The sequence below is a fragment of the Nelusetta ayraudi genome, unplaced genomic scaffold, assembly GCF_046127955.1.
Source record: "Nelusetta ayraudi isolate G7.1 ecotype Tasmania unplaced genomic scaffold, CSIRO-AGI_Nayr_v1 ptg000011l, whole genome shotgun sequence".
NCBI lineage: Eukaryota > Metazoa > Chordata > Actinopteri > Tetraodontiformes > Monacanthidae > Nelusetta > Nelusetta ayraudi.
Genome location: NW_027466061.1, coordinates 3,947,917 through 3,966,506, shown reverse-complemented (window position 1 = coordinate 3,966,506; position 18,590 = coordinate 3,947,917). Strand labels below are relative to the sequence as shown.

Below are 18,590 nucleotides of genomic sequence, written 5' to 3'. Positions count from 1 at the left end.
CAGCAAGCTGTGTTTTACGGCACCTTAAATTAAATCAATGACGTGTCTTTGTTTTAATCAAGCACACTTACGATGGAAAATTGTTTTCAGACTCTCACATGTAACAATTTGTTTCAGCTGAACCAATAAGGCAATGATAAAGCTACATTCAGATTGTGAATGGGTTGCAAATGGCAATAACTGGAAACGGGGCTATTTTAAAAGTATTTGGACTCAGTCTTTCCTTAAAATATATTGTACAATAACAAATAAAATGGGCAAGTCTTTTTTTATTGGCACCCGTGCAGACATCTTTAAAAGCCCCAAAGGTAGACTTTGCTTTACACCCTGAGATATAACTGAATGATACTTGCACTGGTGGGAAAACCAATATTTAACAAACCAACATTTAACAACTGTGATGTCCAAAAAGACATCTTTTTAGAAAAATAACATTTTTCACAATGATAACCTGTGATGTTAAAGATTTTGAGAACAAATTTTGTCTTTTTGCATTTAAAGGGTAAATTAAGAAATATATATCAATCACAAGTGCCCTTCTGTCATCTTAACAACAATTCTGAGGTTGACATATAATGAAAAAAAAAAAAACGCATATTCTGAGGACATTTTTGTTGAAATTGAACTTAAAACATATATTCCAAAATTCCTGGTTGTTGTTTTTTTTTTATGTGCCCACCCTTGGAAACATTTTCCTTGCAGCAGCTGATGAGTTTTAATGTAAAACTTTTATTATACATTGTCTCTGAAAGAGGGTGCCGTCTTAATCTTTCCTTGTTTTCCCCCCTCCAACGTATTATCTGCTGCAAACTGTCCTGAATTTCAGTCTGCTCTGTCTCTGCAGCAACACAACAAAAAGTGACTGAGTACTGAGTCTGCTCTGCTCCTTCACATGGGTGGCAAACTGTCCTGAGTTGGGGGCAGTAAGGAGTGGTCCAGAGTGGTAGGGGGCTCTGCCTGTGTGACAGCCAGGGCGGCCTGCTCAGGCAGCAGGCTGGGGTCGGTCAGGATGGCTGTAGTGGTGCTCAGGAGGCGGAGTGAACTCAGGACCACTGACAAAAATGGGGGGAAAAATGGATTACAGTGCATGTCATTCAAAAAGGTTCAACATGGGTTCGGATCAGTATTAGTTTGACTCACTAGGTCGCAGAGCAGGCAGGGAGCAGTGCTGATCCAGCCAAGACATAGTGGATCGACACAGGTCTGCTGCACTGGCCGTGGACACCATGCCATTATAGGACTCGAACAGAGGCTCGATGATGATGCTGAACTGGCACTGGGTTGAGGAAACACTTTTTGTTGACCAGTTTTCCAAAAGTCGATGACTTTAGTATACTTGCCAATTACAGAAAGCAGTAAGAAAAGAAAAAAGGTTGGTTAGTTGGTTGGTTGTTAGTGAGTTTTTTAATTAGATATATCCAATGGTTGCGCAAAGACTTAGTAGTACAATGCACATTTTGATATTTAATTGGATTTGCAAGTTTAAATCGCATGATTTGACTGATAATTGTTATCCCAGACACTTTGTGGCATTACAGCAAACCTGTCACAGTGAAGGGGTCATCATTAAACTAAGATTTGAGGAAACATCTTCATGAGATATTACTCAGTGTTTAACAGCGTTATCTGGAACAGCTAGCAAACTAGCAGCCAAATGTGGTGAAAGTTTTTCATGCAACCCTGTTAGGAGAGAAGACCAATTTGGAATGATGAATAATTTTACTGAGAATATCAGCAGTCTGATAATTGAGTCATCCCTGAGGGAACCAAGATAAAAATGTTAATATTCATAGACTAAAAAAAATCCCTCTAGGTGTTTTAATGTAGCACACAAAGTTGATAAAATCATAATCTACTATTCTTATCATGCCCACAAGGTCAAGGCAGCATCAATAGGTTCAGTAAAGAATCTATTAAAAAAAAGAAATCAATGCATTAAATTGATACTCAGCAACATATTTTTGCACATTACATACAAATATATTCTATTTTTCCATATCTTGCTTATCAACACTATATTTAATACAATATCTAATATATACTAACATAATGTGGCATGGCAGATGAAACTCTCCTCTTCACTTCTCTATTGGACCTATTTCATTTATTTGGTAATGAGCTGGAAGATTGACAAGATGGATGCACAAGTTTTTGAACTTGAGATTTCAACAATCCACCTTTGCTTTCATTTAGTTTTGTTTGTTGCCAAAATTGGCTGAACATTTGCCTCGCGCAAAGTTGCACAGTACAGCTACAGAATATATATTTTTTACTTGAAAAATGCAGACATGTTATCACACTGTATCCTTCCAGAGTGGCACAAAGCTTGGGCTGGAAAGCTAAAAATAATAATAAATGATAATAATTATAACACATGGAGGGGCAAAAAAAACACAACATTTTTCTCCAACATAAGATAAATGTTGTGACAGCCTGTTGTGCTAATTAATGAATCACACATGAATGAAGGATTAGACAGTGGATTGATTACATGCAAACCGTGAACTAAGTCATTCAGAAGGATACAATCCAGAACTTCCAGTTCTGCAGCGTCTGTGCCTGGACATACTCTCTGAACTTCTGCCTCATGTGGTCAAAGCGCTGCCGTGTTATGGGCACCCCTGTTGCTGGGAGCTGCTGCTGGCACGCACTGCAGAGGAAGACATGCTGAGTCAGCAGAGCAGTGCACTGATCCATAATGCAGCACATATTACTGGAAAGGTTGCAGATTGTTAGGGACTGTAATGAATTAGTAGCTGATAGATGCTGATACGTAGAGTGAACAAAGATTGTTTCAAAGTTAACTTTCCGAAAGCTTTTGCTGCAGGGGTGGAGTGAAATTAAGTCAGCTATTGCTTTGTAAAATATCCATGTGGCCATGCAGAAAGAGAGGGTCTTAGTCGTGACCATGAGAATATGAAGCTGTTAATCATTATTGGTTGTAATTGACTTTTGGAACAAGGGGGAAGTTGATGCCAGAATTGTTGTTGTCACCCAAAAGCAGGTTTAACATGAAAACCCAGTTGTCTGTTGTCTTTAGCTGCTTTTAATACATCTGGAAATAACATGATTTTTCTTAATCATCTCTCTTCTTTTATAAACCAACAAAATTTAGCCCTCACTCCTCGTCTTCAACTGAAATAATCATCCACAACATCCAAATCATCTAAAAACTCAGCGTGCTGACACCCGAGTGTGTGGCGTGCACGGGGTGACCCTGCTGTGACACCTTCAACCAGTTCTCCCAATCCCAGCCCATGCATAAAATTTGTTTTTTTTTTAATGAGGTAGCGGTGAACAAAAGACATCTTCTTTCAATTTACATCACCTGGATGTCACATATGGCAGAAAATCCATTCAGTCTAATTGGATTTCCTCGCACATGGACAGATGTTAAGTTAAGTCCAGACAGTCTAGGAGCCTTACTTGATTGAAGAATTGAGGAGCTGGATCTCCTCCCTCAGTCTCTGGGCCTCCTCGTGCAGCTGGGCTCTCTCATGCTGCATCTTGCTGATGTACTCGGCTGTCTTCTGCAGCGTGGTGGCTTTGCTGATCTGTGCCGGCAGACCCATTCACACGTGTACAATATTACCAGCAGCCGCCACACGTCATAAACAGGAAGTGTATCCTGGGCTTAATTTACATGTGCGATCCAAGTGCCCAGCTGCACTGTGGTGACTGTACCTTTATGCTTGGCTGCGAGCTCAGTGTTGTCACAAGATTATGTAAAGTGTCAAAACCCAGTTTGATATTAAAACGGCGCTTCTGCTCGGCGGAGATGTGCGTTATCCTCCTGGTGTCTGTTTGCTGCAGATAACACAGACACAGTGAGATAGCAGATAGCACTCGGCTTCACGCTCTGACTGAACCATCAGCTACCTATGTGCTCCACTCTTCACCTGGCATCACAAGCAATGAGGTCTTGATTGCACGTATAGATAGATATACACGAAGCAGCGTGTGAGGCAAGGAGGCAGGCCGACCTACCTTGCTTGATTCTATCTTGCTGTGTCCTGGGAAGCCTGAGAGCGATGACTCCGGGTTGGAGACCTTGTCTAAGGTGTTCGGTGGAGATGTTTGGTCTGGATGTCCTGGAAAACTGACTAAAGGAAAGATGACAAACGTCATATCCAATAAATTACAAAGTTGACCTCATGCAGAAATTACATCACTATATTGTGAAATTCTGTGCACATGCACATGAGGAGTTTTTTCCTTTTTCAAATAGGACAAATATTTATCATTTTGCAAAAAGGGGGTAAAATAATGATTAATCTATTTCCTTAACTGATTCTCTTAATGTATATACATTTCTGTTATGATTTGCATGTCCTTGACTTTATTTCAGAAGGCCATTTGTTACACCGCTGCAACTGTGTCTGGTGGGGCAGTAGCAACAGAGGAGTGCTTGCTTACGTATTACTCACTGTTGCATCAGTATCAATAATCAAACATGTGGCACATGGGATGTTTTTCTGAAGCATAAATACTGGTGCTTATGATTTTCTGTCCATGTAATTGGGTGTTTGGACAGAGATGAATCACTTGTGCAGACACAGGATCTGAATACTGATTTAACCCCGTCTGACAACCTTCTATTGCAATTATAGGCTGCAGAGTCAAAAGGCGTTTGATTTCAATTGTGTGAATTATTTTTATTTTTTTTCCCCCTCAAAAATAAATCACCATTCACCCCTCATTTTCGCATTAACCTTGTATCATTTGTATAAGAACTAAAAAAATGCAAACATAATTTCTCATCTGCTGCTTATTGTTCTGTTGCAAATTCAATCTACTGATGTTGCTGCATATTACGTGAGCATTTCACAGTCGACCCCCTTTACATTTCAGCAGTCAAACTGGGTTTAAATCACTGATGAATAAATTATTTTGCAGTCCAGTCAAGCCCACTGGTGACCACAAACTGATGACATATAACAACTTAAATAAATGCATTCATACTAATTTGCCCATACCTGTTAAGCTGTTCCTGTCCGTGCCATAGAGCTGGACAGGCGATAGTTTCTCAGTCTTTGGGATTAGGAGGGTCGTGTTGATGTTAGCAGAGCTCTGGGTGAGCAGGGCAGACACCACAGAGCCTCTGGAGGCGTCGACGAGGGGGTCTATGTGACCCAGGGGGACATTCTTGCTGTGCATGGGAGCCAATGTTGGCATCCCTGCAGACCAGGAAGTTTCATGTTGCAGCTGCGATGGAGCCCCTCCAACATGTGAGCTGCCGCTACTGCTGCTACTGCTGCTGGACTGTTAATGAAAAAGTCTGGTTAAAGGCTTTTTTCCTCAGCAGGAAATTAAAATTATAAGTATTTCTTGTGATTGTGTGGAGGCTCCCAATGACTCATACTGAATTTGAGGCTAATTGCCCAGCATTTTGTATTTGCGACAGTGGTTAAAGCAGAAAACAACACCAAAAAATCAACACAACACATTGCAGTTGTGCTGTTGCAGTCTTAAACCATGAAACTATCTATGTGTGCGTGTCTGTTAGAGGCACTTTTGGAGTCTAGCAGCTCCCATAAATAGCTGCTTCTCATATTTTTTGCTGTCAAATTTCATTTTTTATCTTTTCTTTTTTGAACCTTGGTGATGTTCATGTCATCTGAATTTTGGCAGGGCTTGAAGATGATTTTAGTAGTAAGTGTGCGCTGTAGTTAAATAAACATTGGCCGTTATGATGCTGCAAGTGTTAGGCAAACACACACACACACACACACACACACACACACACACACACAAACACACACACGCATCACTCTCTTGAAAAACAGGCTCACCGATGGGTTGGGAGAGGATGACCTCTGACCTTTGGCTGTTGTCAGACTGGGATTAAATCCGAGTGACGGCTTCCCTGCAAGTACAACAAGCAAGTTAGTTGATTTCCTCGGACAGAAATATGACCCCAATCTTTTTAGTTCCCAGATTAAATACACCAGTCCGAGTCCAGACTAAAGGACGGAACTGACTCACGATCACAGGCTCCGGAGGAAAGCAGCTTAGCCAGGCAGCTGGTGGGTGTGGGTGTGTAGATGGAGAGGGGGCTGGACTGAGCCCCAGAGGGGCCAGCTGTCCTCAGCCCTCCTGTCTTTTGTTTGTGCTTCCCTCTGACCCCCGGAACTGCCATCTGCTGCGGCACTGAGAAGCAGTGGGCCACGGTGACATGGGGCGACACCGCGTGGACCGGGTCGGGCGCGTCAACTGGGTAACTGAGAGAGTCACAGGCGGTCTGAGGGTATGTCTCTCCCGCCTGAGGGTAGCTGTGACCCCCTGCAGTGGAGGCGGTGTGAGTAATGACGGTGGGGGTCACGCCGACGGTCGTGCAGTAAGCCAACCTGTGGCACGGCAGCGGGTAGAAGAAGGGGACGCCCGAGGAGGCCAGCTGCTCGATGCTGCTGGTGTACGTTATAGAAGCAGGCGGGTCGGGGTACGGATGGGGGTCGTACGGCACGGCGCCCGACGAGGACTGGTATTCACATCCCGAGTCCAACTTGGTTTGCTGCGGTCGGATGTTGGATGAGGAGGGCTGAGGCTGTTGGAAGCGGGTTGGGGGGAGAGGGTGCATTGCATAACTTAAAAATAATACAAGTGTGAACCAGTGCAAGCTTATGAATCCCCCAAGCAGTAGGAGCTGTTTACTCGGGCCGTACCTGAGCCAGCTGGGTGTTGATGAGGAGCTGCGGAGGAGCCGTAACCACAGGGGACGGGGTTGGAGCAAACTCTGCAGCGGATGGACTCTCAAAATAGCCGCAGTCAGCAAAACCAGCCTGCTCAGTGGGCTGGCCCCGGTGGTTCATAAAGATATCTGAAGTAGGCACACACACACACACACACACGCACACACACACACACACACACACACACATGCACACAGCTTATCAACTCCATGTTGACTCACTTTAATTACTGTTACACTTGGAGTGACAGTAAACTTCAGTGTGACACTAAATCTCATACTTTGAAAAGTACGAAGTCCTTGAATGACTTTGAGTGTATAAATGGAAAAATACCATCAGGCTTTAGTCTTAATCCCTTAAAAAAATGTTCAGACAGTTCAAAAAGTTAATAATAGTTGGGACCAGTTGGATTCTCTTCGACTGTGCAAGGAGCTTGGAGCTCCTTTGAATGTGATTTAGCGATTTGTATAAATCCAATAAAAGCTGATTGATTGACTGACCCGACTGTCTCGAATGGAGACAGTAAATACATGACCAGACAGATAATCAAATACATAAGCAGAACAATTATGCAGAGCAAAGCCCTGCCAGTAAAACAGTGGTAAGAGTGGCCGTGCTGCACGGTTCACAGACAGTGTGGCACTGAGGAAAAGACAGGTTGTAGTAGTTAGTAGTAATTAGTAGTTATGACAATGTTTTCTTTGTTCTCTGGACTAGGTGACTAGGATGAATAGGATCAGAGATGTATGGAGGTTGTTTAGATTTTTTTTTTTGTAGCTATAGCCAAAGAGTCAAGACTGAGATGGTCTCGACAGATGCAGAGGAGGGACAGTGAATGTATCAGTGGAAGGATGCTGTGGCTGGAACTGGCAGGCAGGAGGCGTGAGAGAAGAGATGGAGATTGTAGCAACTACCAAAAGCCGAAGCAGAAGAAGAAGAACAAGCAGTGAGGAAGTGCCCTGTAGTCATTTCCAGAACAATTGTCTCAGGGTGTGTCAATGGCTGTGTCTCAATTCAGGTTCTGCACCCTTGAGACCGAGTGTCCTCCGTCTGAAGGAAGAGTTCGTAGACTTCCCAGCCTAGAAGGACGGACCAAACCCCGCCTCCCCGGTCACCACTCGGGACGGTCTAGCCTTCGGCGTATTTCCTCGTTTCGTCACCGCTCTTCCCTCCGGCTGGCCAACCCCGAAGTGACGTTTTCATAGTATCAAGCTAACCATTGGTTCGCCATCTAACGATGCCGTTGGATGATCAAATAAATAAAATCCTACGTTAAAAACTGGATAATTTATGTGAAACTTCAATATTTAGATTTATATGTTGTGTCTTAACCAGTACATGCTACATGCCGCTAATTTCAGCTGACTTCCCAGGATCCCACAATGCTTTGCAGCAGCACGCAAAGCATCATGGGATACCCAAGTGCGCGAAGGATAGTAGCGGTGTATCCTTGGAATCGGCTAAAACTAGTGCGTATTTCCGAGGGCACATTTTGAGCGTCCTAAGCACCCTCGGGAATTGGGAAAAGCCTTCGCGCAGTGCTATGATGCAACTTCCTTCCAAAATGCGCACTTCAAGGGCGCAGAACCTGAATTGAGACACAGCCAATGTGACTGATAACTTTAGGCGACAAAATATCCTTCTTATAGTCCAAAGAACAACATTTTTCCTTCACAACAACCTGACACGCCAGATGGAATGCTTCCCAAATCTGTTGGATTTGTGTCAAGAATCTGGGAAAGAGCAGAACATTGGGAAAGGGGAGGGCCATAAAAAACATGATTGCTTGAAACTTGAATTTGAAACTCTCTTTCACACTGAATGTTGTAAGCAGTTGGTGCCAAGCTGTGATTCACAGCTGTGTTAAACTAAAGCTTCAGCCAAAACTGTCAGTGAAGGAAAAACAGTTTGTCAGGGAGGGTCTAACCCGGAAGGTGTTCATCTTCTGTTGATGTAAAAGCACCATCCAGCTCTGATTCGGAGTCCTGTGATTGTAGCATCCAATGTTATCTGCTCTTTGGTCTTCTTCTGCCGTGTCAAAGGGCCACTTAGATCGGTCACCACCTATTTATTTTAGATTGAAGCTTAGAGGACAGATGAGCAAGTTTGTGGACTTGAAATCTCAGCAATCCAACACTGCAATGTTTGTTTGCATTTGAAATACAATGCGCTGAAATACAGACACTAACGCTATTTGCGTCAGCTCGTCATCAGTGAAAGCTCAGGGAGCTGTGCAGGTTTGTTTCCGCACATCCGACACTGATGAAGAAAAACCAGAGTCAATCTCACAAACTGCAAGGCCAATCACTGTGGAGGCACATGCAGAAAAAAAAAAAGTGAAAGTGTCTGTTTGCGCTTCGATATTACAAGTCGGTGTCTCACTTCAAAGCCCAACTCTGAGCGGCAGCAGCAGCGGCTCATTGCTGAAAACATCAAAGGAACACGCCGCCGCCCGCCGCGCTGCGACGTGCACAGCGTGAGGTGATACTTCCAGGCATTTTGTTTCTGATCAACCGGTTTGCACGCTTCGGGACTGTGCACTGGCAAAATGACTGCGGCGAGCTGCCATCTGCAGTCCTACAAAGCGCCTTCGCTGTCTGAATTTAAACAAAGCTGTGATCTGAAGCCAGTCAAAGAGTTGCCGATCAAAAGCTTGTGGGAAGAAGACAGCTGTCACCAGCGGATGGAACGTTTACAAGGCGGTGTGACACAGGCTCTGTAAACACCTGGGACACCAGTCTGTAGGATCTCTTCCCTCAGTCTCCGAATAAACAGGCAGCGGGATGAGCTGCAGTCACTTGTCATTCCGTTCAAGGGAAGCACAGTGAAAATCTGCGAGTTACGGCCGAGGACGTGTGGCTCTCTGGCAGACACTCACTGGCTCCCTGGAAATCGTCACTGAACAAGAGTTGGACAGCTGATCCCTGAGGACCGTGAGAGCAACTTTTACAGCAGTGGTCAGCATGTTGTCTGGACTGGTGGCCACGAGGGGGCTGGAGGGCTTCCATGGAAGTGACCCAACAACCTCTTTCCTCTGGGCTAAAACTCTGACATTCAACTCTGGGAGACTTAACCCTTCACAGGGCAGTCCATCCATCCATCCATCCATCCATCCATTCATCCATCCATCCATCCATCCATCCATCCATCCAGCCATCCATCCATCCAGCCAGCGTTAGCTCATGTCTACGTGCAATGATTAGTCCAGCTATGGCAGTCCAACATCCTGGTATCTTTGTTGTAAACATGTGTGATAACACACTTTGGAGGGAAAATGAGATAGTGAGACAGCTGTTTATACATCACATATTAACAGGATCTCTTTCTGCTCTGAGGCACAGAAAACACAATGTAAACTGAGCGCTGATATCTTATCCCCTTTAAAGCTTCCCCAGTGACCTTTCTGAACCCTCACTTGGATTGGGCAAATTTATAGGGGATCATGTATTAAGATTCACTCATTGATGCATGATATTTCTCATCCTGCTCGGCTGTTATAATGTGCAACAAGGATGACTGTGGGGGTTTCCTCAACAAGGAGACCTGATAACATATCAGATGATTCAATTTAATCGCTCCATGTAGAACAAACATGTTTTTTGCATTTTCATTTTGGTAGCGAAACATTTTTAAAAAGATTTAAAAGTTTGGAACTTTGTGTATGAACAATCATAACGCTGCTGTCACCAAACCGTTATTTTTTTCCTAATTTTCCAACTTTGCCTCGTTTTGGAAGGATGGTGCATTTTAGTAAAGACCGCCACTAAAATAAAAGACCAAAAACCTGAACCACAAAAGACACATTGAGTTGATATTATTGTCTGGTTTAATTTGCAATGATAAGGTAAACAATGATAAATGCTAAATATTGTTTTGAGGCACTGCCCACCACTGGCTGCTTTGAAGAGATTTGGATCACCTCCAGTCTGTGCAACCTAACTGTTCTAGCCTCTTAGCTCAGCCATGACTGGAAATATTTTTTTACTGTCTCCCCTGTCTGTCAACTGTACTTGAAAAGCAATAGTGGGCAAAGTGTGTGACGGTTACCTGGTATGTCCATGAAATCATCCAGGTTGGGCTGAAGGGGCATCAAGCCTGGTTGAATCATATCTGCATTGCTTGTGTATGCTGAGGAGGAGAGAAGAGAAAACGGTTATCGAAGGTGAAGTAAAGAAAATGTAACTGATAAGGCTTCTGAAAAAATATTCATTTAGTTTCAATGTCATCATGCTTAAAAATGTTTAAAAAAAACAATTGGCTCAAACTAATGTGGACCATTATTAACAGTTATGTATTTTTAACTCACATCTCATAAAAAGTTAGAGGTATTGAATGGAAGAACTCAAATGTGTGAATGGCATTGCACTATAGTATAATGCTTTACTTTAACACGCGCAAATAAGGTGCGATAAGTGCACTGTTAGTTAATATAGGTAAACGAAAAGCCGTCTGTAGTCAAATGTTTCATTCAACAGCTCAACTCATCAGCTCAAAGGCCGCTAGTTGGATTTTCTTTGAAAGACATTTCGCGTTGCATTTGAGGCCAGAGGAAAAGGCCGCCTGAGAGCGCCGACTACTCACTGTCACGCCGGTCGCTGGCCCACGGACACGGCTTTTGTGTCATGGTGAACAGGGTGTCGGAGATATCAGACAGCAGGCAGTCCAGGTCGAACATGTGACCCTCTACAGGCACGACCTCAGGCTGTTGGTACATCTGGTTGGTCCACTTCCCCAACTTTTCTTGGCAAATCTGACCCTGCATCACATCAGTCATGCTTTAAAAATCTGCAAATCACCTTTAAGTCACTTAAAGAGTCCAAATCTGGTCTGAGGACTCACTCTAAATCCAGTGGAGAAGTCAGAGCATTGACAAATCACAATATGAGAGAGTTACTTACTTAATGTTGAATACATTGTTGTGCAGGCTAAGTCGCTCCAACAATTCCAACACAATAATTACAAAACCACAACCAGATATTCCATAAAAATAAGGCAAACACCTGATTGAGGTCTCATCTTCTCCTCTGTCCATGGCAGACAACCATGGGAAAAAACAAAAACCTCCACACCTCTTCAGGGTAAAAGCACACCTCTTAAATCCAACCACAGTACAACTCACATAGAGTGGAGCTCCGGATGAGCCTCTGTTTGAGATGCCTCCTGTTCTCCCCTGATCACCCCGTCTTCCATCTCCACATCTAAGTCTGAGCACTTCCTTTATAGGGAAGCCCGAGATGAGCCGGAAGTCATTTTGATTACGTCTGAGCACATGACATCCTAGAATTTATTCATTTACTCCTCAATTTTATCTTTCATTTTTTTGAGGCAACATGTATGCGTGAAAATAAGAAACGAGGTGTGTGTGTGTGCGTGCATGCGTGAGACGTAAAAAAAACAAAAAAAGCACTTTTGACACATTGTTCAAAAACATTAGCCCCTTGCGGGTTATCATTATGTCGTCTTTGTTCACTTTATTTATTTTGACGTCTCACCAATTCAGTAAGAGCCACAGCCTTTTGTCCCTGACCTAATTCTGGTAGCCTCACTCACGTGCAGACCTGAGGCTGCCTCCGCCTCCTGTTTCAGCTCCTCCAAATGTCTCACTTCCGCCTCGCGCCTTTCTGAGAGGGGGTTTCCTGGTGCATTAAACTGATCTTGCGTTAGCGTGGAATTAGCAGACGCAGGGAAGGAGTGAAAAAAATAAGGAATTGCAATTTGGCAAAAAATTGGATTATACTACTGAAATAGAATCAAAAGACAAAGGCAGGAATTGAAAGAGACTCTGTCCGCTTGAAGCTTGTTTTTAGCTTCTCTGAACGTCAAGGGCATATAGTATATACATATACATATATATATATATATATATATACTGTATATACTACACTGAGAATGTGTGAAATGATGTTCTGACAGCATCATTTCACACATTCTCAGTTGATCCCCATCCCTACTAATTATTAGAGAGTGAAATGTGATGTATTTGAATGAATATGTATATGTGTATATGTATGTATATATATATGTATATATATATATATATACATATATATATATTTATATATATATACACACATATATATATACATACATATGTGTATATATATAGAGAGATATATATATGTAAATATATACATATATACATATATATACATATATATATATATATATATATATATATATATATATACATATAGATATAGATATAGATACATACATACATACATACATACATATATATATATATATATATATATATATATATATATATATATATACATATCCAGTTGCCTTGATACATTATTTTCAAGGTATTATAACACGCTTTTGTTCTTCTCAAAACTGTAATGAGGCTGCAGAGAGACAGCGCTACAGATTGAGACATTGGACGTGTACACAGAACCGACAGTGAATATGTCGTTACAAGAATAGCAGGTATTTGTATTTTTATCAGAATTCCATCAAGTCTTCCCTTTGCTGACTAATAAATATCAACAGCTCAGTCAGGAAGCGGTAGTAGATGAACAAAGAATTATGAACTGCAGGGATAAATGCTGGGGAATAATTAATACAGACTTGATTGGTCTTCTGGTTAATAATTAATAATAATTTAATGTATTTGCTGTTGGCCAACATGAAATTGTTTCAAAGTACCCATGTGTGCCAATAACTTTGCAGCAAAAGTGTGATGCAATGCAAACACTAGCAGTATAGAATGTACTGTATAATGAGTCTGTCAGAGGACTGAGAAAGAAAACTACTGGAATATGATCCCTTGTAAAGCAGATAAGGCACCCAAATTAGATGAAAATCTTATGAGTGCGTGGCCGGTCTTACAAATACAGCCAATAGAATTTATACTGGGCACTACAATAGTAATCATTTATATGACATAAATGCTATCAGTGCACAAACAAAGGAGTCGTGGGAAGTAATCTGAAATAGCAGCCAGATAATATCTTTGGAACACTAAAGCCCATTTCATTTATCTGATTTTTTGTGTGGAAGACAAATTTCTGTTTTTTACTGAAAAAGACAAGAAAGTTTTTATCTAATCTAATCTAATCTAATCTAATTTGATGAGAACAATTACCGTAGAAGTGCTGTGTGATTCACTCACAATTTGAGCTGAAATAACACAACAAAATGCATCGTCTTGAATCGGGACTAACTCCTGACCTTCCACGTGAGATTATTTTGCAATTTTGAAAAAACAAGACAGAAGGTAAAGAAGGGAGCCGTGGCACAGACAGCGGTGCCTCCGAAGGAAACGTCACAGTCTCTCATGAACGAGACGCCCCCAAGGATCCGTCCCTCTATTTCCTTTCACTCCTTGTCTTTTGTTTGTTTCCGCCACCGTGACGTCAACGTTGCACTTTCTGCCCCTGAACCGCGTGGCCTTTACAAAGCAGAAGTAGGACGAATTTGATTAAAAGACATTAAATTCTGCAGCTATTTCATTTGAATGAAGGTAGAGACCGAGAGAGTGAGAGCAGAATTGTCGCTGTCGGTGACATATGTTTGTACAATTGGCCACAATGACGGACAGTGACGCAGGTTGTGTTTGCGCATTTTTTTTAAGCTCTCTTAACCTAACTAGTTGAGCAGCAGAAGCTGAATCCAGGAAGAAAAACAAATCAGCCACTTAGGTAGCTTTGATGAATGTTGGACTTCTACCTCATTCAAAAGCAAACAACGCGAGTAGGTCGCTGCACACACTCTGAAATCTGGGTCATTCGGCCAACTACCCTTTCCAAAGGTTAGAATGGTCAAAATCAATACTCCACAGTTAACTTATTTTCTCAAAGACGGACTTTTCTTTTCAAAAGTATGAGGCACGAGACTCTTGCCATACCTCCTGGAGCACTGAGAGGATGTCATCATTCCTCTTCTGAAGCTGCAAAAGACACAACGTTTTTAGTACAGCTTTTAGAACAGCTGCCAAAAAACAGGAAAACCTGCCAGCTGCCATGAGAGGGGAATTTTTGGTTGGATAACAGAAGTGAAAGTTGCTATTTTGAGCATTTTATTAATTCTCTACAGTTGGTCTCATCATCTGTAGAAACAAATTTAAAGATTATTCAAAACTACCTTCACTGGCCCTCATTTTATTTTTTATTTTATTTTTTTGCTGCAAACTAAACTAGCCTACAATCAAAAACCAAGCACACTGCAGATGCACTACATCTTTATTCAACCTGAGAATGCAATCCCAAGTTGTTGCACAAATGTCTGCACAAGGCATGCTCTGAAAGGCAGTAAATCTGGTTTGATGTGAGGAAAATGCATAAATCAGCTGGACGCAGTGAATAAGCTTTTAGTGCTGTTCTATTCATGACTTAGTGGGATGTCGTACAGGAGGTCAAATTATTTGCATGTGTGAAGACGGAGTTTCAGAATTCATCCTCCATGGGGCTTAAATGTCTGTGTCTAAATGTAAGTGTAGAAGGGTTAAGTTGGGGCAATTGATCTTGGTCTTGCGATAACATTATCTCTAGCTACTACATAGAAAAAAACTTGGAGTGTAATGTATCTTCTGTATCAAAGTCCTTTTCAGAGGGACATTGTTGTATTAAACTATTGGCTGTATGTCGGTCACAGCAACAAAAATGAAAATTGATGTTATGTCTCATAACCAACTTGCATACTAACATCCTTCAATAATTACAGCATCTTGTGCATAGCAAAAACACTGAATTTGAAAAATTCTCACCATTAAAGTCCTGACCGTATTACTTAAGAAGACAAGTAATGAGGTGTGAGCAGTGAGGGAACATTATGAGATTAAAAAAAAAAAAAAAAAGAAAAAAACACTTCACAGAGCCCGGACAAAATTCACATAGCCAAGCACATAAACAGCATATGGCCACATTTATTTCTTGGGCTGAGAGCTTTCAGACAAATATTAAAATATTGACCAATATTTGCATGTTTGCCAGTGTACCGTGTGGAGTGAAACATGTTCAAACACTTCAGTGAGCGCTCACCCTCTTCTTGTGGTAAATCCTCCACTTGTGGTACTCCTTGATCACTACCTCAATCCTCCGCTTCCAGTAACTGCCCTCCAGGACGATGGCCTGTTCGCATGATGCAAAGAAATGGCAAATGGATTTACCATATTTTTTTTTTTAGCTTGATTCATCTAAACACATATTTGACTAAACAATCAAGTCACCTCAGGCTTTCGATGTGAATCAACTTCTGAGCCATCCAGTGGCGTGATAAACCCGCACACTTGGTTCTTCCTCTTCTCCACATCTAAACAAAGCAGACGCAAAGACATTTTTGAAAACATTTCATCAGTGCAAAATATTGAATTTCATTCCAGTCAATGCACGACGGCCATGATGTTTTGTTTTTTTTATTACTTATTTTGTGAAAAATTTAGTCCTGATGTGCTCAGAAAATATGTGACGTGGGAATATATGGAAAAGAGTGGAAGAGAGGGGAGTTACGGAGCCGTGCCTAGCGCTTACACTGAATGAACCAAGCTCTCCAGATTGCATTGTTCAGACGGATCTTGTCCCTCCACAGCAAACGCAGACCCTTGAAAGACTTCCACTTGGGAGAGACGATTTTACCACTGCGAGAAAGAAAATTGTTACTCCAAAAAAAACCCTGCAATTAATTCATGGAAAATGTGAAATGGTTGGTGCCATATACTTTGTTTTCTCATGGGATAAGTGTAATAGGTAATTACGGACAGACTGGACACATGCTGCAACTCCCCGCCCTCCCCTGGTAGAAATCTGTCCTCCTTTTTGACAAATAGTTCCCAATCAGCTTGTTCACCAGCGCTCTGTCACAGTGTTGACACTTTTTCCACTGTCCCTCGGTCGGCTGAGTGCTAAGAAGAGGGCCCCTAATGTGAGGCGCTCAGAGAGTTGCCAGGAAGCAGCACCCCGTTTTTAAACAAGCTTTTTAATGGAGACGCGTTGCCACATGTCGCACGCTCCAAAACAGCAGAGAAAACAACTTTAGAAGGGAAGCAATTAGGACAGGCCTGGTCAATGGTAAAGACTGGGCTGCAAGTCTCCAGCTATGTAATTCATGACTCCTTGTGATCCCAGATGGTAAATATCAAAATTTTAACTTTTAGATTTTGCAGTGGTCTAATCTAAAGAACAGTTCGTTAGTTAGTTAGTTAGAACGGAAGAGTTTTTTTTCCTTCCAGCACACTTTTAATAAGCTGGTGCACATGCATTTTTAAGTTTTGTGCGGGATATCAGAAAATGTATCAGGAGGAGAACAAAAAAAAGCTCATATTTCCCAAAAGCAATGAATACAGTGTCCATTTCCCAGCTTGTGTTCAGTATCTGGGTGGTCTGCTTGTCTCTGTTACTTTGTAATTGCTTTCTCACTGCCACCTAGAATCAAAGTCCAGTTTTGTTTTTTTTCTCTCTCCAAGATGTTGCGCAAGACACACTGACAAACCCCCTCCCAACAAATCCATATACATTAAAGCTCTATAGTATTTGTGCATGTGGATGATTTATATACTCTTCATTTATTTCTTTAAATAATAAAGAAAGGGGGAAGTGGCGGGAAATAAAACCCGCTGGTCCCCAATTAAAATATTTTTCTCAATTAATCAATGCGCACTATTTTATCTAGAGTTGGTCAGCAGCTTGGACTGGGGTTTTACAATCCAAGTCATCCCCCGTTCATGTAAAACTGTCTTTCATTGCTGAGGAATTGTTTGTTTCGGACACTTGTTACGGAGGGGATCCGCACATCTGAAGGCGGTCGGGAGGCGGGGAAGTTGGGTTGTGCTCCGTGGCTGCCTCCGGTGCAGGGCCCCTACCTGTAGGCCAGAGACATGCAGTCGAACAGGCGGGTCAGGGTCGGGTCGATGCTCAGGCTGCCGTTGCTGAACGGACCGAACCGGTACGTCTGGCACCAGGTCCTGTTCACCGTGTCGAAGTCGTACTTGAGGGAACCGCCGCTCTTCCTCCGGCGCGGCCCCGAGTCGCTGTGGGGCGACGACACCATGAAGTGGCCGCTGTGGATCACCTGGCTGCAGGGGAACGATCCCGTGGACGGGCCGGCTGCGGCGAACCGAGCCGGCTCCGGCTCTGAATCCGAATCGGAAGACTCCTGGTGGTGGCTGCGGCCGGCCGGACACACTCTCCCTCTGGCTGCCATGCTGAGCTCTCCGCGCTGCTGGCTTCCCTCTGACTGTCACACAAGTGTGAACTTTCTCCTCGGCTGACTCCCTCCTCCCGATCCCCCCCCTCTCCTCCTGTTGTTTCCTCCAGCGGCGGAGAGGCCCCTCAGATGTCGGCAGACAGTGTGGGTGTCCCTGCGCAGGGCGACAACATTGTGAAAGAGCCCATTTCGATCATTATGTCACTCTTGAAGTGGAGCTAAAGTCCTCAACACGGTACCACACACACAAACGGAGGAACTATTTTAGTGGACATGGGCTTATGGCCTTATTACTGTTATTGACTGACAGGGGAGACAAAGCGTCTACACTTCAGGTTTTGACAACTCCCACCCCCTTTATGACGGGAAAATTCACCATACGGCAACCAAAATGTCGTCGGCAGTGGCGTGTGTGTGGTGGGGTGGCAAGTTGGCTCTAATCATATATATATATATATATATATATATATATATATATATATATATATATATATATATATATATATATATATATATATATATATATATATATATATATAAGCACTATATTTCACTTGAAATTGAAATCAAACAAATTATGTTTATTTTTTTATTTTACAAAACTTGTATCAAGTGAAACTACAACGTTATCAAAGCCAGTGTTGCAATAAAAAAAAAAACATTTGAACTTGATCACGTTTTACAAAAATAGTGCTTTTATCTAGATTGATTAGGTTTCCTGCCGTTCACAATCCTAGCACTAAGGTGCAGTTGTGT

The 18,590-nt window shown here is 42.4% G+C and overlaps 1 protein-coding gene across 3 annotated transcripts; it reads right to left on the bottom strand.

Moving 5' to 3' along the window:
• Window positions 1–249: 249 nt before the first annotated feature.
• mlxipl (MLX interacting protein like) lies at window positions 250–18,137 on the bottom strand. 3 transcript variants are annotated; one of them, XM_076020126.1, is made up of 18 exons: window positions 17,491–18,131; window positions 16,163–16,269; window positions 15,862–15,944; window positions 15,674–15,763; window positions 14,542–14,583; window positions 11,271–11,445; window positions 10,737–10,817; window positions 6,663–6,817; window positions 6,348–6,544; window positions 5,986–6,221; window positions 5,785–5,866; window positions 4,977–5,257; window positions 3,988–4,103; window positions 3,685–3,807; window positions 3,427–3,554; window positions 2,527–2,650; window positions 1,141–1,270; window positions 250–1,052 (listed from the first exon to the last, which is right to left on the bottom strand). In XM_076020126.1, the coding sequence occupies exons 1-18, from the start codon at window positions 17,829–17,831 to the stop codon at window positions 889–891; spliced, it is 2,655 nt and encodes an 884-aa protein (XP_075876241.1). In that variant the 5' UTR covers window positions 17,832–18,131; the 3' UTR covers window positions 250–888. The 3 variants fall into 3 exon arrangements, 2 of the variants coding, with proteins under 2 accessions (XP_075876241.1, XP_075876240.1); XM_076020125.1 differs by having other exon boundaries at window positions 5,986–6,544; window positions 17,491–18,132; XR_012926169.1 differs by having other exon boundaries at window positions 926–1,052; window positions 1,141–1,265; window positions 5,986–6,544; window positions 17,491–18,137.
• Window positions 18,138–18,590: the final 453 nt, after the last annotated feature.